Source organism: Elaeis guineensis, chromosome 12, assembly GCF_000442705.2.
Source record: "Elaeis guineensis isolate ETL-2024a chromosome 12, EG11, whole genome shotgun sequence".
Classification (NCBI taxonomy): Eukaryota; Viridiplantae; Streptophyta; class Magnoliopsida; order Arecales; family Arecaceae; genus Elaeis; species Elaeis guineensis.
The window spans coordinates 1,910,781-1,934,576 of NC_026004.2; the positions used below are offsets into that span (position 1 = coordinate 1,910,781).

Sequence of the window (23,796 nt, forward strand, 5' to 3'; positions counted from 1 at the left end):
AGTCTGAATGGAACGTCAAGATCATGCTGCTCTCATGGCATCTCGAGCAACTGTCGTCGTAATAGACTGATAGTCGGCATATACTCTCATACCCAAATCTGTAAATTTTATAAAAATCATACATGATATACCCAATGTTAACTATAATTGAATATTAAAAATAAAAAAATTTAATTCACATACCTGTAATAATACAAGATAACCACCAATCTCATTCTGATCAGCATAAGAACCCCGACACATAGCTCTGTACAGGCAAGCTAGTACTGCACTGCCCCAACTGTCCCGATCAATCTCGCTCTGATCAACATCTTCATCGTCATCAATTGGAACTAAGATATACTTGCTCTGCATTAACTGTCCCGACAAATTAGGAGATTTTCATTTCAATTTTATTTCATATTTTTCTTTGTCTACAGGAATACTGCTGTATAAATGGTCCAATAATTCTTGACGTGATAATGATAAAGATACTCTAATCATCTGATTTGCAGGGTGACTGTACTGCACACCAGTTTCATCATTCTGTATCATGCCATCATAATACAATAATACACGAACTCGAGTACTGGCCATTTTCTCAGAGAAATCTATGATAAAATCAAAATTAAAAAAATTTAGTATTACTAATTATTTTATCATTTCAAAAGATTTACATGATAAATACATCATATCATCAATAAATAGGTACAGATAGATCCTATCCCATTTGGGAATTACATTAATTCTATAGGTTAATTATATTAATCAAATAATACGCAAAAGGGATCGAAAAAAAATTTGGCAGTATTTTTCCTTAGTTCTCCTCATACAACTGAAAATGTGTGAGGAGAACTAAAAAAAATACTATCCAAAATTTCTTTCGAACCCTCTGCATATCGTTCGAATAATGTAATTACCTATAGAATTAAATGCAATTCTCAAACTGTCCAAACTGGACAATCAATTGACCAATGGATATATTTTACGGTATCTGTACAAAAATATATAATCAAATATATATTTTATATGGATATTGTAGAATATCCTATGTTGGTCAACTGACAGGTCTACATTTTTATGAAATGTATTATATTTTAAAATTTTTAAATTAGGATCGAATCGAATTTTAAAATAAATCTGAATCTAATGAGATAAAAATAAAAATAAAAAATAATAAGACAAAAATAAAAAATAAAAAGATCGAAATAAAGGGGCATCGCCGTGGGGCCGCACGGGCCCACCGCGGGGCTCGCCACCAGAGGGCCACCGTGGGGCCGCTGTCGGGGGCTCGCCACGGGGCCCACCACGGCCCGTTGTCAGGGCCCGCCGCAGCCGGTCGCCGGGGGGCTGCCGCAGGGCCGCCGTCGGGGCCTGCTGCGGCCAGTCGTCGGGGGGCCGCCGTCGAGGCCTGCCGCGGCCCGTCGTCGGGGGGCCGCCGCTGAGGCCCGCCGCGGGGCCGCCACCAGGGCCACCGTCGACCAAGGGAAGGGGACCGCTGTCAGTCGGTTGTCGCCGGCGGGCTAAGAAAAAAGAGGGAGAGAGAGCGGAAGAGAGAAGGAAGAGGGAGAGAAAGAAAGGAAGAGGAAAGAGAGAGGGGGCCGGCCAAGGGAAGGGGAGGGGTGGGGCGGCCGCCGGCGGACCAACCATATGGGGGGGCGCAAGACCGCCGTCGGCCGACTGTCGCCGGCGGGCCAAGGAAAAAGAGGGAGAGAGAGAGGAAGAGGGAAAAAAGAGGGAGAGAGAGAGAGAGGAAGAGGAAAGAGAGAGGGGGTCGGTCGAGGAAAGGGGAGGGGCAGGGCGGCCCACCGGTGGACCAACCACATGGGGGGCGCACGGGTCCGCCGTCGACTGGCTGTCGCCAGCGGGCCAAGGAAAAAGAGGGAGAGAGAGAGGAAGAGGAAAAAAAGAGGGAGAGAGAGAGAGGAAGAGGAAAGAGAGTGGGCGGCCGGCCAAGGGAAGGGGAGGGGCGGGGCGGCTGCCGGCGAACCACTGGCGGACCAACCGAGGGGCGCGCGGGCCCACCGTCGGTCGTCTATCGCCGGCGGGCTAAGGAAAAAGAGGGAGAGAGAGAGGAAGAGGGAGAGAAGAGGGAGAGAGAGAGAAAGAGAAAAAAGAAAAGAGGGAGCTCACTACCGCTGAGAGTTCGCCGTCGTGCCGTTGGAGAGGAGAAAACGTCGGAGAAACTGGAGAAACGTCGGAGAAGAGGGAGAAGAGGGGGTTTCTTTTTTTTTTTGGGTCTTATGGTTCAAAAACGCCAAAGGGGATGGCATTTTCAAAAACGCCATTCTCTTTGGCGTTTTGTTTCAAATTTTTATTTTTTTATTTTTTTTCTTTTTTATCATATTTTTAATTTTTTTAATTTTTTTTAGTTATTTTATGTGATTTTTTAATAAAAAAATTAATTTAAAATGGAGATAGTAATTTGAAATGATAATTTTTTATTTGAATTAAAGTTAAATTTTTTTTAAAAAAATTATAATTATAATTTTAATTTTTTTACCATTTTTTACCCTTTTATTCACTTCTTTTATGACATTTTTTTAAATTTTTTGAAATTCAAATTAAAATTTTTATAATTTAAAATTATAATTTTAATTTTCTCCCATTTTTATCCTTTTTGGCATTTTTTTAGGTATTTTTTCTTTTATTTGGAATATTTTTTAAAAAATTAAATTTAAATTAATTTACTAATTTGAAATGATGTTTTTTATTTGAATTCTAATTAAAATTTTTATTTTTTTAAATTCAAAATTATAATTTTTATTTTTGAATTAGAATTAGAATTTTAATTTTTTTCAATTCAATTCTTTTCCTTTTTTTCTTTTTTTTATGGCATTTTTTATTTTTTTACACCAATTTTTTTCTTTTTTCAGATATTTTTTTAAAAAAATAATTTGAAATGAGAAAAGTAATTTGAAATGACATTTTTTATTTGAATTAAAGTTAAAATTTTTATTCTTTTAAATTTTAATTTATAATTTTTATTTTTTTGCCATTTTTTTACTTTTTTTATGATATTTTTTATTTCTTTTATTTTTTTAATTCAAATTAAAATTTTAATTTTTTTATAATTTATAATTTTATTTTTAATTTTTTCCTATTTTTACCATTTTTTTCTGTTTTTATGACATTTTTTTAGGTATTTTTTTCCTTTGTTTGGAATATTAAAAGTAATTTGAAATGATGTTTTTTATTTTAACTAAAATTAAAATTTTATTTTTTTTAATTTAAAATTATATTTTTAAATTTTTTTCTTTTTTTATGGCACTTTTTATTTTTTAAAATTTTTAAGATTTTTTTGGGATATTTTTTTAAAAAAATTAATTTCAAATGAGAAATATAATTTGAAATGATATTTTTTATTTGAATTAAAATTAAAATTTTTATTTTTAAAAATTTATTCAAAATTATAATTTTTATTTTTTTCTCATTTCTTTCTCATTATTTTCTTCTTTTATGATATTTTTTACTTTTTTAATTTTTTAAGATTTTTTTTGAGATATTTTTTTAAAAAAATTTAATTTTAAATGAAAAAAATAATTTGAAATGATATTTTTTATTTTAATTAAAATTAAAATTTTTATTTTTAAAAATTTAAAATTATAATTTTTATTTTTTTCTCATTTTTTTCTTCTTTTATGATATTTTTTTAAAAAAATAATTTGAAAAGGGTATTGTAATTTGAAATGACGATTTTTATTCAAATTAAAATTAAAATTTTTATTTTTTTTAAATTTAGAATTATAATTTTTATTTTTTTCAATTCTTTTTTATGATATTTTTTATTTTTTTTACATCATTTTTTTTAGATATTTTTTTAAAAAGATAATTTAAAATGGGGATACTAATTTGAAATGATAATTTTTATTTTAATCAAAATTATAATTTTTATTTTTTAATAAATTTAAAATTATAATTATAATTTTTTCATTTTTTTTATTTTTTTTTAGAAAAAAATAAAATCGTTAAATTAAATGGTATTTTTGAAAACGCCATTTCAAATGGCGTTTTCAAAAACGTGAAAATACTATTTGAAATGACATTTTCAAAAATATCATTTGATTTGATGATTTTAATTTTTATTTCATCACCTATGTGAAAAATGAGATGAACCATCGTAAAACATCATTTTGAATAACATTTTATCCTGTTTGCATCATTTTGATAAATAAATTAAGAATTAAATTATTTTTATAATTTTTTTTTATATTAATTAGGTAAAGCACTCGAGAGATCCGTCGTGATTCAAGTCAAAATTTTGGGAATGCAGCCTTTGTTTAAGAATCAGACCCCCAATTTATGGTTACCGCGTGACCGCTAGAGTAAATGTTAGTTCATAGCCTGTTTTAGAATCTTAACAACAGAATTTTGTCTAGTTTCGACATTTAAGAGACGAGTGCAATGGATTGGCGAGATCATCATAATGAAAGGTCAGCGAAGGAAGGACATGTATGAGCCCGACAGGGCAGGCAGGGGTTACCCATCGAAGAAGGATCATTCGATGGGGTATCTTTTACGTCATGTCTTCGGCCCAGGTTTCCTTTGGGTTCCTTTGTAAACGTTAGTTAATCTCCTTTTTCATCAAAAAAAAAAAAAAACGTTTTGTTAATCTCCTTATTTACATTTAATAAGAGTAGGGAATTGAAAGAGTTTAAAAAAAAAAACATTCGTGCTCATTTACATCCACAATGCAACAATTGTAGTTATAGATAATTTTAATTTTTCCAACCAGAATGGAACATTTCTTTTTCTGATTATCCTTGGGAACATTCATGTATATAGAAGAATATATCCAAAAGTAAATTCAACAAAACAAACGCAACTCGTCAATCATTTTATGATTACTTGAGTATAAATTCAGAACAAAGCAACATAGAGATAATATAAAAACTCACATGTTATAAGCTGAGATGAATACACAATGATCATGTCGTAACAGAACATGTACTTATTTCCATTGTTTATAAAGCACAGCAACAATCATGGATTTTCTTTTTCTTTTTTTTTTTTGCGTTTTATGTTCCTTTTTGGCAAAAAGCACAAGCCTACATTTCTGACCAGCGAACGGTAAGGTTCTCGCTAACGCAGGCTGAGGAACCCCTCAAAGCATGCAAGAGAAGCAGCTAGCAAGCACCCAACTGATCACATTCTCTTACCAGCACATTATGCCTGTTTAGCAGCAACTGAGCGTGCTTTTAGATTCAGGAACACTCCCCTGAAATTTTACAGAAGAATAACATGGTTCAGCATATATATGCATATTATTGAACTGACATGGAACCCGATCAGCAAATTATTAGCTCAAAATCATGTAAGGAATTGTGGGGGCACTTGTGTACACATGAAGTTACATGCTACAATTGAAAACCCTAGAATTAACAGTGCTTAATCAAATTCTGAATTGCTCCTAATGTTTTCTTTATCTTTCAGTTGGTATATGGGGGGTTTCCCTCTTATTTTATCTCAGAATAACAGATGCCCTTAAACATAATGGATTACTCTTTGTGGAGTTGCAGATTTTGCATTAAAACTAAATCTAAATAGTATATGAAATTAAATTATAAACACCAATTTGGATGGATCATGTTTTATTAAAATCATGAATTTGTGGAACATACGTTAAGATCAGCATTTGCAAAGTATGCACTAAGCATAAACATATTCTATTGACATTATCTCAGTTAAGCATGGCTGCAACAGCAAGCACATTGCATCAACCAAGTTACGATTAGGTATCCCAGGACATAGGAAGACCCATGACTCACAAACAGACTAGACGGCAAAAGCACGGAAGTTGTTACAACCATATCTATATGGATAATTTGCTTCTGACTTATAATCTCTCACTCATTGATGTGTCTGCCTATCTATATATATATGTACATATTTCATGTGCAAGTGCATGCTCTCATGCACGTACATGCATGTATCTGAACCTGCACTCTCTCTCTCTCACATACACACACATGCACACATGCAAGAAAGAGAATAACCACACATACATTCAACAATCAAATGCAAAAACAGGCACGTAGACATGCTTTTTAATAGAAAATTCTTAAACACTAAATTTCAAGCACAATTGATATGGCTAAGTAGAGCAGCATGCAAACATGTTTTTGTATTGATCTACTCATGACATAATAATTGAAAGCAGATGAAGTAGAGAATTCATTATAGATGAAATAACCAGAGATGAATGAGGAGGACAGACCAGCATGAAGCAACAAAGCTGTGGAAAAGAACACGGAACTGCAGAGGCATATATTGGTAGTTCACCCAAGCAACTATAGGCCAAAACTGCAAATTAAAATCCATAAAATTCAGTGCAAATGTATACTGGAAATCCAGTAAGCACGGTCAAAACCCAACTAAGGTTCCATTAAATAGATTGAGTACCTTCCATGCGGTCAGCTGAACTGTTGGATAATCCTTCCTGACCTTGCTCCTCACTGAACTAAACGGTCTTCCTGCATTTACCAATGGAGCAATAATAGTGCTGTAGGTCTTATAAATGCAGAAGTGAAATTCTCAATACAATCAAATTTCAGAAGGTTTGATAATGAAACACTGCACTCGGTCAACACCTTATAAGTAAATGCAAATTGCAGCCGCAATTACATTCAACCAATTTGCCTACCTACAATCAGAAATGCAGTAATCTATTGTAATTAAAACTTAACATTGTGGAATTTACATCCAAGTTATGTAATTTTCTTCCTCTCTTCTTTCCACTCGCATCTTTCCTCTATCTCTCTTCCTTAATGTTTCTCACTCGCCTCTTGGGGGAGTCCTTTTGATGTAACTCTTTCATCCTCATAATGAAATTCTGATGGATCTTCCATCTTTTACATCAAAAATAAAGACAGAAAAAAGGTAGTATCAATTGATGAATCCAGTACATCTATATCTATGTGTGGAAAAAACGTAACCAAATACTGACAATTTTCAAAGGTATTAGCATTATCTTGTGCGTAGTAGGCTGTATCAGATACAGCGACCAAAGTAGGAATACATGCCTACCTATATTCTACAAAGGATGTCCACCTTCTTTAAAGATCGTTTTTACGCTAAGGCGCCCAGAAAGACCTCCAGCTAATGAAGACTCTTTGCTTTCACAATATTAAGAAAGAATCCTTCCATCCACCAACTTGATATTTTCAACAATATTCAGGTCATTCATTTATATGTGTGTGTGTGTGTGTGTGTGTGTGTGTGTGTGTGTATAAAAAAAGTGGTGATGCTAGAACTTAACAAAGTAGCCTATCCCTTATTCTTAAAACCAAATTAGCTGGCTGGCTGACAGGAGATTGTTGTTGATCGAACTTAATCTGGTCTATAAGGCTTAAAGAAAAAACAAATTAGGAAGGAAAAAAGCCTAAAAGAAGCAGAATTATTACTGATGGCTTTTGTACGATTATTTGTAATCAATGTTCTGCATCCATATACAATTGAATCAACATCAAGGGAACTTATGAAGGAGTGTTTAACATAAAATGACTCATATTATTCCATACCTTCAATGACCAGCCCATAATACATCATAAAAAACATGTTGTTCCATGGTGAAGCAGTCACTTGTTCCAATATTACCTGTAAAGACCATGTTTCTTATTAGCATTTACAAGCCCAAGTTGATCAGTGTCAAATGATAAAAGGAAGAAAGAATTGTTGGAAACAAATAACCACATATGCAAAATACATCTGCAACTTTTCATGTGTGACTGGCCAGTTAATTAGACTAAGAACATTTAGAAACTTACTTTCTTAGCAACTGTCTCTTTCCCTTTCTTTCCCTTGAAGATAATCTCCATCAGCTTGTGCAGAAAGTGACCAAAAGGTCCTGCATAGGCAAACCCATAGAGCTGCAAAGCATTGACAGAATTAGGTTTATTAGAACAAAATACGCTCTCTGTCATATGCAACAATGAAATATTTTCACACTGTCTGTGGAAAGAAATGATACTCAAATTGTTCCTAAAAATGAAGCCACATATTATCTGTCCAATGAGATCATATAGGTTAAGTTAGTTTTTGTTGGGAAAGGACAGAATCTAAATACTAAAAGGATATAAAAGATCGATATCAGAAACTAAAATCTTGCTTCTCCGTGTTGAATGCCTCTACCATACCACTTGCAGAGGAAGGCAATTGCTCCAATTCAAAGTATGTTACTTTCTGAATCCCAGTAAGACCAACAGGAAACATTTATTTTCAAATTGGATGAGTTCTCAAGCAAGATCCTAAAATTTTGTTTTTAAACAACTTATTTGACGGTAAAACCCACTATTCCTCTTTCTCCTTCCTCTGCGCCTTGTAACCATATCTTCTGTACTTACCCGTAGCAATTTTACCCTCTAGCATTAAGTGGAAGCGAAGAAATGTCTTAAACAGAATCTAGCAATAGTGCAACAATTCTGATGTGCCTTAACTCTTTGAAGAAGATCAGAAATTTGAGAAAAGGAAAAATTATAGATCATCCGCTACCAATCACCGCTCAATTCTCAAGGGGGTATGGAGGTTGGTGATTGGCTGTGCACAGGCAGGGCCAGACTAACACCACCAACCCCACTGTGTCTGGCACCAATCCCTGACTGCCACATCCTAGGTGACCTGAGCGGTGATCGGTAGAGGGTAATTGATAGTTGATGGAAAAGCAAGTCATACATCGATCAGAAACATAACTAGAAGTGTTGAATACTCAACTACTTTAACAAGTAAAAGCAAAATAACTCAATCCACCATATCTAAAGAAAACAGGACTCCACATAAAACATCAAAATTTCAATGCTAACCTAATGATTCACTTTCAAAAATCATAATGTTAGTTTCACCAATAAATCAGAGCAACCATAACTTCAAAATTAACTGAAATCTAGTTCTGATATTTTTAACAAGCTAAAAATAATAAACACGAGAATTGGTTTCCTTAGACATAAATAACGTGTCTGAACAATTAGAAAAATGCAGCACACACCATCAAAGTCGAACGGAGTTAGACGTCCTTTCAAAGTTTAGGTTAAGGATCAAAATGAAGGAGGTGGGATACTGCAAGTACATGATATGGAAGCTGTGAAATATGATCTGAAAGGTGCTTCCAATTTTAAGGACTTGGCCTTCAATGAAACCAACGGCAAAGTAGCATCTAATTAAAAAGTGAATACCCGAATCGATGGAATCAATCTCCTAAACGTTATGGTAAGGATCATTTCAAGCGCACAACACAGCTGATCTCCCCAACCTTTATCTCCAATTGCAAAATATCAAATCCCAAACAGAAGCAGAATCGAACAAGAACCCAGCAAGAAACCGCGTTTCCAAATTTTACATCGCAATGAAATAATCCGAGCGTCATACCATGACAAGAAGCAACCTTCTCAATTGGAGCTTCTTGATCCCGGAGATTTTTTGAGCAATTGCATCGCTGCATCCCGCCAAAACCCCAGAAGTTATTGCCTACAAAGAGGACGAACAATAGATAAAACCGTGAATTCACCACCAAAAGTAACTTCAAAAAATGCGACGTAACGATACAAAGAGATACGGAAGGAAATAAAAGGGAAAAGAAAAAAAAAAGAAAAAAAACAAATTTCATGGAGAAAGGAGGAAAAAGATCCAACCTTCGTTCTAAGAGGGTGTTCTTGAAGCTGCCCGAGGTAGCGCTTCCATGCGTCCGACACGATCTCCGACATGGCTACCGAACCAGCGGCGCAGAGCGCCCTCTATCCCTCTTCTTCTGGGTTTTTGAAGGGTTTCTGGGGCCTTGGAAAGAGGAGAAGGGTGGAAGGGTGGGTCAAACGGTGAGAAGGAGAAGACGGAGAAGAATGGAAGACCGGCGTGAGAATGAGAAAGAGAAAGTTAGGAGGGATTTATTTGACGCATCTAAGAGGACGGTGGGTGGGGGGAAAGGAGGAACGGTCAGACCAGGAACAGAGGCAAGGCCATTTTTATTTTTATCTTTTTAATTGATGGGACCCATCAATTGTTTGACAGAGATCATGCCTTTTTTTTTTTATCTTTTTTTTCATTGATGGGACCCATCCATCCCGAATGGTTGGAGGTAAGGGCATTTTTCTTAATTCAAAAATGTGATTAGATTTTGTTTTCCTTGCAGCATCGAATGCTTGCCGATCTTTGAGCCAAATTATGGAGCTGATAATGCTAACCTGCATGGCAACCAATAAATTCTAAGGAACCGTTTGGCTGGGGCTCAATGAAAAATGAAAGATGAAGATGATAAAAAAATTAATAAATTTTATATTTTTTTAAAAAATAAAATAAATATTATAAAAATTAATATTTAATAAATTTTTAAATAACGATAATCTATATCTGATAAAAATATTCTTAATAAAACAGCATAGGTAATTATTAAATTTATTTTGATATCTTTTTAAATTTATTTAATAAAAAAAATTTATAAAAAATAAAAATAAAAAATATTATTATGCAAAATACTATATGATTATGATCATTATATCAAAATTAATTGAAGATGATAATATTATCTTAATATTAAAAATTTATATTATATTAAAGAATGTATTTATATATTTCACTATATATTGGATTACCTCCAACCAAACATAATAACTTTTTTCTGATATCATTTTATAAAATAATTTTTTTATCAACTAAATATAATAAATATTATTTTTTTTGACATCATTTTTTTAGATAAATAATTTTCATAAACCATCAGATTATCTTATAATTTGATACACTTCAATCAAATGGATCCGATCCAATATAGAAACAAAATCTATCACGTTGGAAATGATTTTTGAAGAATAATACTTAAAGTGCTATTCATAAAAATTTCTCATTAGAGATTATAAAAGTTCAAATATTATATAGGAAGTTCCTCCCAGTAATTTTTTCCCAAATGAGAGGGAGGGGTGCAAGTGCTGTAGTCTCTTGCATCTACTCTCAAAATTAGTCATGTTCCTTCTGGTATGCAATGGCCAGCATATATGATCTTCTCTAAGGACATATTTCATTGAGAAGAGTCGTAATTCTGAAATAGAAATAGGAATAAATGGCTCCATTTCAGTCATTGAAAAGATTCTTATTTTTATTCCGATTTTAAAATAAATAAAAATATATTATAATCTCTTAAAATCTAATTTCTACTCTTATTTAGCATTTAAATTTCATTCTAATTTCAATTCTGATTCTAATCACGAATGGAACATGTTGCGGCCAATCGCCTCGTCGCCCGATCGCCGGGAAGCGTGCACCTGCAAAAGGAAGTCCGCACTGACCGGAGGCGGCTCCGGTGGGGACCCTCCGACGGTCAAGTCAGAGAGGTGACTGGGCAACAGTGAAATGCAGACAGAGAGCTCTGAGAGGGAGAGAGAGAGAGGCGAGCCTGCGTATGTGGGAGAGACGGGCGGATCGACCCCTTGCACTGTTGCCTTCCCCGGTATATATAGTGAAGCACGGTATGGCGCCGTTATCAATGGCGCGGACGAGTGAGGAACTGTCAACTCACTGTAGACTGTCAGAGCCGCCGTGGAAATGTCATGTCGCCGTGTGGCCGTCTAATCACCAGGGTTGACTTCGCTCTCGGCGGGACAATGCCCCTGGGGAACTGTGCCGCATGTCCGTGTCAGAGCTGACAAGGTCCGGCGGCTGTACGGCGATGGGAGGAGACGGCCGACCCTTGGTTGGTGGCCAGTAGAGTGGCGTCGGGTTCCTCCGTCAGTCGGCGAGTTTCATGTGAGTCGGCCTCTGGGTCCGGTCAATTGGGAGGGATACGCCCGACATACCTCCAGTCGGCGATTGGGCCATTGGAAAGCCGTCAGTAGCGTCCGTTAGTCGGTCACTCCCGGCTTTCAGTCGGAGACGGTCAGTCGGGCCGACAGCCGGTCGGGCCCTCCGATAGTCGGTCGGTCGGTCGGTGGGTATCCCCCAACAGTTGCCCCCCTCCACTCCTAAGTCGGGTGATGAGCTGGCGACTAGGAGTGGATTTGTCGTACGCGAGGATCCGACCGTACCGTCGATTGATACGGTGTCCGGCGCCCTGTAAATGTCGAGAGGTTTACCGGCGCCCGACATCCAGTCGGCGCCGGACGTCTCGTCCCATCAGCATCAGGTGTCGGTCGTCGCCGGACGTCCCGCCGTGCCGGATGTCCCGCTGGTGTCAGCGATAAAACCGGTGCCAGGTGTCATGTCCCATCGGGGAGTGGAACCGTCGTGTCCCATCGGGAAGTGGAACCGTCATTCCCGCCGTTCCCTCGGGAACTCCAAACGTCGCGCCCCGTCGGGAAGACAAAACGTCGCGTCCCGCCGCGACACGTGGCGTGTGGCCGTCGGTTCGCGTTCGGTGGAGCGGATGGAGGCGACGTGGCACGATCTGAAGGAGGGTGCGTCGAACCGTCGGATCGTTGGACGGCCCTGGTGATGCCACGCGGCGAAATCTGGGGAGTCTTTGCTGTGCGTGCCTTCATCTCGACCGTTGGGGAGCACTATATATACAAAGTTACCCCCACATGGTTTTTTACCCCTCTCATTTTTACAGTCGAGACTCTGCCCGCTTGAGCCTCCGCTCCAGGTACTTCTCCGCTTTGTCTCCCACTTGCGACTCTTTCCTTCCAAGGGCTAGAGTAGCCTTCCCCCCTCTTTCTTTTTCCTTTCTTCCTTGCCATTTCTTTGAGCTCATGGCTAGGACGTCCCCACGAGGTAGTCGGTCGGGAGAGCCGACCGAAGACACTCGGTCGTCCCCGGAGGTGGAGGCTTCTTCACTTTCGGGGCCGAACGTTGATCGGCTCCGGGAGCAGTACTGCGTCCCGGAGCAGATTCGGCTGTTCGCCCCTGGCGCCGATGGTCGGGTTAATAGCCCGCCCGAGGGTCAGGTGGCCTTCTATCTGGAGGATCTCCGGGCCGGCCTTCGATTCCCGATTCCGGAGTTCGTCCGGAACGTTCTGGACTATTACGGGTTATGCCCGGCACAACTTGCGCCGAACTCGGTTCGGCTGATAGTCAGCTTCGCCCTCCTGTGTCGGCTTTTGCCGACCGAACCTCGGATCTCTCTTTTCCGAGTTTTCTTTGTCCTCCGCCCTCACCCTAAAGCCCGAGGGTGGTGGTACTTCATTCCTCGGAAAGGGCTCTCTTTCATTACTGGTCTTCCAACATCCATTCACGGATGGAAGAACCAGTTCTTCTTCACGTCGTCTTCTGCCCCTTGGGGGTTTCCAGTCCGTTGGGGGAACCCCCGAACCGATCCAAATGAGAACAGTCGGGTGGAGGCCGATGATCGGGAGGACTTCCATCGGCTAAAGGATATCTCGGTGCCGAAGCAGAGCGAGCTCGTCACCGAGCAGGCCTTGTACGACGCCGGCCTTAGCCCGGTCCCCCGTTTAGGTCGGTTTGCATTCTCCCGACATCTTCATTTTCTTTTCTGTCTTCTTCTTTAGCTCTAACCTTTCGTCGTCTTTTTCAGATATGCCGTCGAGGACGCGACTGTCGGCAGCCGACATACGTCAGCACGCCGTGAGGAAGAGGCCGGCGGCAGGTGCCGGACCGTCGCAGCCTCCCAAGAGGCCCCGCGTGGTTCCGCCGAGCGAACCAGCCGGGTCGGAGGCGGAGCCGGTGATCGCACTGTCGGTGCCGACAGTGCTTGTTGATGTCCCGTCCGAGGGACCGTCAGTCGGGGGAGCTGCTTCGCCCGACCGTCGAGCGGCTGACTCTGCCGGGGGCACGCCGACCGCCCAGCAGATTTCGGAGGTTCGGGAGGGAGTCCGCGAACCTGAGCTGCCGACGCATGCCACCGCCGCGCCGTCTGCCGAGACTCGGTCGGGCTCGAGCTTGCCGTCTATCTCCGACGTCAGGGCCTGGGCGGCAAGCCGAGGTAAGGCCCCAATGGCGTCGGGTGACGAAGGTCGGTCGGCGGGCGGGTCGGCCGACTTTCCGCTTCCCGAGGGTGCGTCGGGCCTGGCCAACCACGACTTGGCCAGGAGACTATGCCAAGCACTCCTCCTTCCCGCCGACATCGAAGCGATGAAGAACCAGCGTGTCTCCGACATGCTGTCGTCCTTCTATCCGATGATGATTCGGGTAAGCTCCCCTTCCCTCTGTTTTTAATCGTAGCATCGCAAGTTCGGCTTACTAACAGTCGGCTCTTTTTTGTGCAGCTGGTCTTCAACATATCCGAGCTGGAGGCCGGATATCGGAAGTTTGGGGACATGCGCGCGGCCTGGAGAGATAAGGTCGCGGGCCTCGAAGCCGAGAAGGCCGTCCTTCTCGACCAATTTCAACAGTCGGTCGACCGGGAGAACCGACTCGAGGGGGAGGTCTCCCGATTTTCGGAGGAGATCTCCGGACTCAAGGAGTCCAAGGCGTCGCTGGAGTCGGAGCTCAAGTCGGCGAAGGATGACGCGGCCAAGAGGTCCCGGACCATCCGTCGGCTCCGACACGAGCGAGATAGCGTCGGCAAAGAGTTGGAGGGCGAGCGCGAGCAACTTCGGGCGAGTCTCGAGAACCTCGCCAAGGCTGAAGAGGGCCATGCCGCCGCTCAGGCCGACGCAGACGTTGCCAAAGCCGAATCAGAGTCGGCGAAGGTGGCTTTGGGTCGGGCAGTCGAGGTCTTCCGGGACTCAGAGGAGTACCGCGAAGAGCTCCTCGAGAGCGGCTACCTCTCGTACCAAGTCGGGTACGAAGATGCCCGGGAAGCCGTTCGGAGCTTGTACCCCGAACTTGACCTTAGCAACATGATTCTGCCAGGGTCGGAGGCCCCAGCTGCGGAGGAGACGGCCAGACCAGCGTCGGATGGTCTCTCCACCAGGGCGGAAGCCGAAGACGTCGCAGAGCCGGTTGCCGAAGATCAGTCGGCTCCGATGGCTGAAGTCGGAGCAGACCTTCCGACCAACTCGCATCGTCGTCCAATGGAGGACGTCGACTCCGATGATTAGTCGGTTTTATTTTGTCTTCTGTTTTTCTTTGGATTGTAATCGGGCTCCGGCCTTTACCTTGTAGACTTTCCTTTGTTTATGGAAAAAATTTCTTTAAGTCTTGAATGAATTCTTCTTTTGCCTTCTCCCCCTGTTTGCAATGCCAAACATGTCTGCAATGTCGAACGTTAGTCGCTGACTTAGTCAAGTCACCAACTCGCACAAGTCGGTAGGGCTTCAGCAACTTGTTCAGCCCCGAGAGTAAAATGTGTCCCGACTTTAGGTCGGGTTCCGACAGTCGAAGTCGGTGCCCCCATACCCCTGCGTCGGGTTCGATGTCTTCCGGCGTCCGGTGGTAAGCCGAATGGCGTTCAGCCGGCCGTTGGTCGGTTGGCAAGTCGTAGATGCGACAAAGGTCGCGTCGTGTGATAGACGGTGGTAAGCCGAACATCCTTCGACCGGCCGTAGCTCGGTCGGAAGTCGCGACAATAGTCGCGTGGGCTTTTTGCCTTTCTTCGGTCGGGGCCCGATCGGCCTGTCGGCCGACGGATTCTGCCCGAAAATTCGACCGTAGAGGGAGCATGAACTCCCGTTCATAAGAGTCCGTCGGCCCTTTGTGGAGGTCCGACAAGTCGTCGAAGGAGGATTGACTCCCGTCGTTGTAGATGCATCGGTCCGTGTAAGGGGCCGATGTGTCGTTGGTGCCAGATCCGCGTCGGGGCTGAGCGCCGACCGGTGGTGGAAGAGTTAGAACTCCAATTTTTCAAACTGAAGATGTATTCCGACAATTGAATTACAGAATTCACTGGCAATACAGCTTCAAGTTGTCGGCGTTCCAAGTCCGGGGAATGGTTTTTCCTTCAAGGGTTTCCAGCCGATAGGCTCTCGGCCCGAAGGTGTCAGCAACCCTGTAGGGTCCTTCCCAGTTGGGAGCCAACTTCCCTTGGTCCAAGGGCTTCGACACCTCCGCCTTCCTCAACACTAGGTCGCCAGGCCTGAAGAGCTTTGGTCTGACCTTGGCGTTGTAGTACCGGGCGACCCTCTGTCGGTATGAGGCCATTCGGATTTGAGCCTCATTTCGCAGTTCGGGGAGAAGGTCTAGGTCGGCCCTCCGACTTTCGGAGTTGTCCGGCTCGTGGTACTGCTCGACCCTTGGAGACGGCAGGCCAATCTCGAGCGGGATCACAGCTTCTGTCCCGTAGGCCAAACTGAACGGCGACTCTCCGGTCGGGACACGGGGGGTCGTTCGGTAAGCCCATAGGACGGAGCCCAGCTCGTCAACCCAGAGACTTTTGGCTTCGTTCAGTCGGGTCTTGAGTCCATGGAGCAAGGTTCGGTTCGTCACCTCAACCTCGCCGTTGGACTGTGGGTGCCCGACTGAAGTTAGTCGATGATGGATGTGGAACCTGGCGCAGAAGTCCTTGAAGTCTCGGTTGTCGAATTGCCGTCCGTTGTCGGTGATGATGGTGTGCGGCAATCCGAACCTGAAGATGATGGACTTTTGGACGAAGTCCTCCATCTTCCGCTCGGTGATCTGCGCCAATGGCTCGGCCTCGACCCACTTCGTGAAGTAGTCGATGGCGACAACGATGAACTTCCTTTGGCCCGACGCCGGTGGGAAGGGGCCGAGAATATCGACTCCCCACTGAGCGAAGGGCCATGGAGCGACAATGGGAGCGATTTGGCTGGCCGGTTGGTGCTGAATATTGGCATACTTCTGACATGGCTCGCACCTTCGGACCAACTCTGCCGCATCCTTCCTCATGGTCGGCCAGTAGTAGCCCTGTCGTAAGACCTTGAAGGCTAAGGACTTGCCCCCCAAGTGATTCCCACAAATTCCTTCGTGAACCTCTCGGAGGGCGTAGTCAGCGTCGGTCGGTCCCAAGCACCTGAGCAGGGGGAGGGAGAACGACCTCTTGTAGAGTCGGCCGTCTATGATCACGTATTGCGACGCCGACCATCGGAGTCGCTTGGCCTCCGTGGGGTCTTCGGGACTGGTCCCGTCGGACAAGTACCGGACGATCGGGTCCATCCAACTTGGTTCGGACGTTAGCTGCTGCACTTCTTCGACCCGATCGGTGCTCGGCTGCTGGAGGTTTTCGACAAACGTCCGACCCAAAGAATCATAGGCCGACGTTGCCAATCTGGAGAGAGCGTCGGCACGGGCGTTCTCCGTCCTGGGGATGTGGGAGATCTCGAAATGCCCGAAGCGGGCCACGAGATCCTTTACCTTCTGAAGATACTTGATCATGGTCGGATCTCGCGCCTCGAAGTCGCCCTTGACCTGCCCCACGATCAGCTGAGAGTCGGAGAATGCCCGGAGGCTGTCGACGCCCAGTTCCCTCACCATCCTCAAGCCCGCGAGGAGTGCCTCGTATTCGGCTTGATTGTTGGAGGCCTTGAAGTCGAACCGGAGGGCGTACTCGGTGACTACCCCATCCGAATTCGTGAGCAAGAGCCCGGCCCCGCTTCCCTGAGCGTTGGAGGCTCCGTCGATGTGAAGTACCCAGGTGGAGATCGGGTCTGGCTCAGAGACCGACTCTCGTCCCGGGCATTCGGCTCCCGACCTTCGGTCGGTCGTCGGGCATTCAGCGATGAAGTCGGCCAAGACCTGGGCCTTCAAGGCAGGCCTCGGTCGGTACTGAATGTCGAACTCGCTAAGCTTCATTGCCCACTTAGCGAGTCGTCCGGATGTGTCGGGTCGACGCAGTACGGCCCTCAGGGGCTGGTTGGTGAGTACCACGATGGCGTGGGCCTGGAAGTATGGTCGGAGCCGTTGCGCGGAGACGGTCAGGGCGAAAACCATCTTTTCCGTCTCCGAGTATCTGGCTTCGGCGCCGTGGAGGACCCTGCTGGTGTAGTAGATGGGCTGATGGGTTCGGCACTCGTTTTCCCGAACGAGCACCGAGCTGATCGCCTCAGAAGATGTGGCCAAGTAGAGATACAAGGTCTCCCCGATCTGCGGCTTTACGAGCAGCGGCGGGGAAGCCAAGTACCTTTTCAGGTCTTCAAAGGCCTGTTCGCACTCATCCGACCAAGAGAAACCGCTCGCCTGGCGCAGGGTCTTGAAGAACGGGAGGCACCTTTCAGCTGATCGGGAAATGAATCGGCTAAGAGCGACGATTCTTCCATTCAGTTGTTGGACCTCCTTCTTGGTGTTCGGATGACGCATGTCGAGGATCGCCTTTATCTTCTCAGGGTTGGCCTCGATCCCTCTCTGAGAAACGAGGAATCCGAGAAACTTCCCCGAGGTCACCCCGAAGGCACATTTGGTCGGGTTGAGCTTCATTCGGTGTCGTCGAAGGGTGCGGAAGGTCTCCTCGAGATCCTGAACATGGTCCGGGATCTGCGTGCTCTTTACCAGCATGTCGTCCACATACACTTCCATGTTGCGGCCGATCTGGTCTTTGAAGACCTTATTGACGAGTCGCTGGTAGGTGGCACCGGCGTTCTTCAATCCGAAGGGCATCACCCTGTAACAGTAGAGGCCCTTGGGGGTCACGAACGCGGTGTGCTCCTCGTCTTCAGGCGCCATCCGGATCTGATTGTACCCGGCGAAGGCGTCCATGAAGCTGAGCAGTCGAAATCCGGACGTCGCATCCACCAGCTGGTCGATCTTTGGGAGTGGAAAGCTATCCTTCGGGCATGCTCGGTTGAGGTCGGTGTAATCGATACAGATCCTCCACTTCCCGTTGGCTTTCTTGACCATGACGACATTGGCGAGCCAATCGGGATACGTGGATTCGCGAATGAAGCCCGCTTCGAGCAGTTTGTCCACTTCTTCGTCAATGGCCTTCTGCCTTTCTGGGGCGAAGGACCTTTTCTTCTGCCTCACCGGTTTCATCGTCGGATCGATGTTGAGTCGGTGAGTCATTGTTTCCGGAGGGATGCCCGACATATCTGCTGCCGACCATGCGAATATGTCGGCGTTGGCCGTCAAGAGCTCCGCCAGTCGGTGGCGTTCGGCGTCGGGCAATTGAGACCCGACCCAAACTTTTCTGTCGGGATTTCCTCCTATCGGGATCGCCTCGAGCTGTTCGGCCGGCGAACCCCGCTCTTCCTCCTCCCGGTGATCCAGTTTGTCGATTGTCAGGGGATCCTTTGTCTCGTTGCTTTGGGCGGAGATTTGAAAGCATCGTCGGGCGAGCTGTTGATCTCCGCGCATCTCCCCGACCCCGTTTCTGGTCGGGAATCGAACAAGGAGATGGTACGTCGAGACGATCGCCCTGAGAGCGTTCAGTCCGGGTCGCCCGAGTATGGCATTGTAGGCCGAAGGGACTTGGACGACCGCGAAGATGAGGGAGACCGTGCTTTGCCGTGGTTCGGTACCGACCGTCACCGGCAGGGTGATTTCTCCTTCTGTCGTGACGGTATCTCCGGCAAAGCCGATCAAGGGCGTGGAGACCCTACTAAGTCGATCAGTCGGCAGTCGCATTCGGGAGAAGGTCGAGTAAAACAAAACATTCGTCGAACTTCCATTATCAACAAAGATTCGTTTTACATCATAATTGGCTATTGTCGCCGACACAACAACAGCGTCGTCGTGGGGAGTCTGGATGCCCCGAACGTCGTCTTCCGAGAAGGTAATCACGTCGTCCGGGCGCGGCCTTTTCGTCGGCTCCCCCCCTGTAGATGTCCCCGATCCCAGCCGCTTGGAGATCATATTGATGACTCCAGCCGTCGGCTGGTTAGTCGGCGCCTCTTCAGTCGGCTGGGGGCGTCGATCGGCAGTCGGTTGGGCCGGTGGTCCCTTTCGAAACTTGCCGAGATACCCCCGGCGGATGAGACTTTCGATCTCATCCTTCAACTGGATGCACCGCTCGGTGTCGTGGCCGTGGCTCCGATGGAACCGGCAGTACTTCCGATGGTCGAGGCCCTTTGCCTTCAGAGGCGGAGGCCGTCGCAGGTATTCTTTCCCTTCGATCTCCATCAAGATCTGCGCACGAGGAGCGGAGAGGGGAGTGTAGGAGTCATACCTGGGACGCACCGACCTCGGAGTCTGTCGGCCGGGTGATTTTTGGATCTGTCGAGGTGGAGAAAGCCGACTACCGGCCGGGGGCCTGCTTGGTTCGGCGGGCTCCCGACCTTTTCTTCGTTTCTCCTTCGGACCCCTGGGCTCGACCAAGCGTCGGTCGGACGCTCCTTCGTCCGCGCGCATATACTTGTATGCGCGCTCCAATAGCTCGGCGTATGTTCGGGGGAGGGTCTTGTCCAGAGAATAGGTAAATCGGGACGACCTCAGGCCCCTCTTCATGGCTGAAACCGCCATGTCTTCGTTGAGGTCCCGGACCTCGAGCGTGGCAGCGTTGAATCGCGCCACGAAGTGTCGGAGCGTCTCGTTTTCCCCCTGCTTGAGGGAGAAAAGGCTATCCGACGTTCGCGGCGGCTTTCGGCTGGTGCTGAAATGGGCCACGAACGAGTGCTCGAGCTGCGCGAAGGAATGGATACTGCCCGATCGAAGACCGGAGTACCAAGCCCTGGCAGCCTTGCGAAGTGTGGCGGGGAAACCGATGCAAAAAAGAGCGTCGGTTGCCCCCTGAATTGTCATGAGAGCTTTATAGCTCTCGAGGTGGTCGACCGGTCGGTGGAGCCATCATATGGCTCCACGTTCGGCATTTTGAACCGACTGGGAATCGGCTCATCGAGGACCAGTCGAGAGAGAGGCTGGGCGGTCTGGAAGTCGACGTCGTTCGAAGACTTCTGGCCGTCCATCTGCAGTTGGGCGAGTCGGCGGTCGATCTCCTCGAACCGTCGCTCGTAGTCGTCCGCTCGTCGATGCTGGGAGACCCCGGGAGTGGAGCCTCCGGAAGACTCTGAAAGAGAGGCCGACGGTGTGCGCGGCCGCTTTTCCTTCCTCGCCCGTTCCAACGGGGAAGGAGAGGGCCGCTGGGACCGTCGGTCGTCGCGCCGAGGTCGACCCTCCTCCTCCCCGTGGGAGCGCTGTTGGGAGTGCTCGCCTGGAGGCGGCAGGGGTCGGCGCGACCGTCGGCGGCTGCTCCTGGAAGGCATAGGTCGGGCCGCCGGTTGTTGCTGGAGGCTTTTGACTGCGTCGGTCAGCACGGTCATCTGCCGCACGATGGCCGCAATCTGGGCCTCCGTGGTTACTGCGGGGTGCGGAGAGCTAGGCTCCGCCGCCGGTGGGGGCGGGGAGGCTTCTTCCCGGCGGGAAGAACGCCTTGCCGACCCAGTGATTCTCGATCGCTGAGCTCTTGTCTTTGTCATGCCTTCCCCTACCTGGCGCGCCAATCTGTTGCGGCCAATCGCCTCGTCGCCCGATCGCCGGGAAGCGTGCACCTGCAAAAGGAAGTCCGCACTGACCGGAGGCGGCTCCGGTGGGGACCCTCCGACGGTCAAGTCAGAGAGGTGACTGGGCAACAGTGAAATGCAGACAGAGAGCTCTGAGAGGGAGAGAGAGAGAGGCGAGCCGGCGTATGTGGGAGAGACGGGCGGATCGACCCCTTGCACTGTTGCCTTCCCCGGTATATATAGTGAAGCACGGTATGGCGCCGTTATCAATGGCGCGGACGAGTGAGGAACTGTCAACTCACTGTAGACTGTCAGAGCCGCCGTGAAAATGTCATGTCGCCGTGTGGCCGTCTAATCACCAGGGTTGACTTCGCTCTCGGCGGGACAATGCCCCTGGGGAACTGTGCCGCATGTCCGTGTCAGAGCTGACAAGGTCCGGCGGCTGTACGGCGATGGGAGGAGACGGCCGACCCTTGGTTGGTGGCCAGCAGAGTGGCGTCGGGTTCCTCCGTCAGTCGGCGAGTTTCATGTGAGTCGGCCTCTGGGTCCGGTCAATTGGGAGGGATACGCCCGACATACCTCCAGTCGGCGATTGGGCCATTGGAAAGCCGTCAGTAGCGTCCGTTAGTCGGTCACTCCCGGCTTTCAGTCGGAGACGGTCAGTCGGGCCGACAGCCGGTCGGGCCCTCCGATAGTCGGTCGGTCGGTCGGTGGGTATCCCCCAACAGAACACATGGAAGGATATCCTGATTTCAGATCTTTTCCGATTCCAATTCCAACCAATCGAGCCCTTCAATTATTTAATAAAAAAAATACCATACAACAATTAAGTGGCTTGCCAACATTCATTAATCGCTTAAAATCAACCAAGCATTGCGCATAAAATGACCATGTTAGGTTCTACCCAAGGATTGCTAGTGTTTCCACAAGGTCAGAAGGAATTTAAGGAAGATACCAACACCAGGGAAGTCAAAATACAAATCTGAAAGTAAACGCACATAACACAATCTCTAAATCCGGGATTTCTACAAAATTATGCAATTGCCCTCCAGTGACAACGACATATCTTCCGACAAGTTCAGAAGTTTGTTTGCTGTGTTGCAGATCAGATCAGCTGCAGCTAGGCACAGATACAGCAAATGGACGCCTTGACGTGAACCAAAATTTGCAGATGGGTCCACGAGATGAAGCATGATGGGCTTAACTAATGTTGTCCATGCACCCATTCCAACAGCTGATCTCAAGTCATATCAGTTGTCCAAGACTAGAAAAGTTGGCGAGCGTGAGACCTGTGGACAGATAAAAGAGAGCTGATTTGGCCCAATGCATGGAAAGAATCTCTACAAGAGGTACCGGTTAGGTCTACCGGCCGCTGTTGGCAGCTTATAATAGCAATTGCTTGAAAGGCTAGCTTCGATCTGAAACGTACGTGGAAAGCACTTGAATAAAATAACAACTACTTGACTTGGAAAATGTTACATGGAATCAAGGGGTGTTACATAGGTCTCGTATATGATCTTATCCAAATTTTAGGTGGGGTAGAGATTAAAGAAAGGGCAACTACTGTTGGGATAAGTGTTTATTTAATGAGTACCGTATTGTTTAATCAGATAATTCACGTCCTATTTGAGATATTGGACTTATTTTTTCCGCAGATATTCAAATATCATTTCTAGGTGCTGGGATTTACTAGACGACTTGATAAATTATTTTTCAGGCTTTTAAAACAATAAGCTTTTAGAAGAACATACAGGCATGTTAATTTGATTATTTTGGTGTTTGAACTAATCAACCCCGTATAGAGATTATTCAAATTAGGTGAGACATCATGCACTAATTTTTTTTTTAAAAAAAGGAAAAAGGTACAACCATCTGTGGTTGACATTTGTCACTAAAATAATCTGGATCTATAGAAGGTTCCATCACTATTCCTTTTTAATTTAAAACCTTCATACTTGGAACAATAGAGAACTAGTTGTTGACAATCACCAGTTGTATCTTCAGAAAATATATAGAACTGCCAACTAATATCTTAGTTTTTGTATGTTTTTAAATCCACCAACCTATTTTTTGGATGCACCTATTCATAGTTCTGCTTAATTATTTATTTTGTCAGGTCATATTTCTGACTCATCCAAAACTTCACCCCAACCTCCTCAATTTTGAGCAATTGTCAAATTACATATGGTGTAACTGGTACAATGCTTGAATGCTGTGAGGAGTCAAGTGGGAAGGTGAAACTTTATTTGGAAACAATGAGGCATATATAGGGATTATACTGTAGAGTCCAAATGCCAGGGACCATATGTTATCCGGAAGGGAATGGTCATAGCTAGTGGGCATGCGTGGATAATTCTCAAGGAAAGCAATCATGCATAAACGGGTCTTATAATTTTACATCTAACCAATCATAATTTACTGCCCATACGCTACTGGTCATAGGATAAGGTGCATGCCTTTGCGTGCATGCTTATAATACAATAGTTTAAACAAATGAAAAGCCTGATGAGAATTTCTCTCTCCTCTCTCAAATAATGCCAATAAACTACGACTGAACCTAAAAGAATGACAAAAGGGTACTTGATTTTTCCAGCTTTGCCTTTAAGGCTTCTTTCCTGTGAAGTTTTGAACACATACATCTCATTGCAACTCACTATATTTTAGTTGACAAGGGCGG

General features: G+C 45.6%; 1 protein-coding gene across 1 annotated transcript; it reads right to left on the reverse strand.

The window, feature by feature from the left end:
- Positions 1 to 4,855: 4,855 nt before the first annotated feature.
- On the reverse strand, positions 4,856 to 9,857 carry LOC105055738 (peroxisomal membrane protein PMP22). Its single transcript, XM_010937696.3, has 7 exons — positions 9,603 to 9,857; positions 9,340 to 9,438; positions 7,746 to 7,847; positions 7,500 to 7,575; positions 6,382 to 6,452; positions 6,197 to 6,282; positions 4,856 to 5,197 (listed from the first exon to the last, which is right to left on the reverse strand). Exons 1-7 carry the CDS (start codon positions 9,672 to 9,674, stop codon positions 5,146 to 5,148), a joined length of 558 nt encoding a protein of 185 aa, XP_010935998.1. The 5' UTR covers positions 9,675 to 9,857; the 3' UTR covers positions 4,856 to 5,145.
- Between the last annotated feature and the right edge of the window lie 13,939 nt (positions 9,858 to 23,796).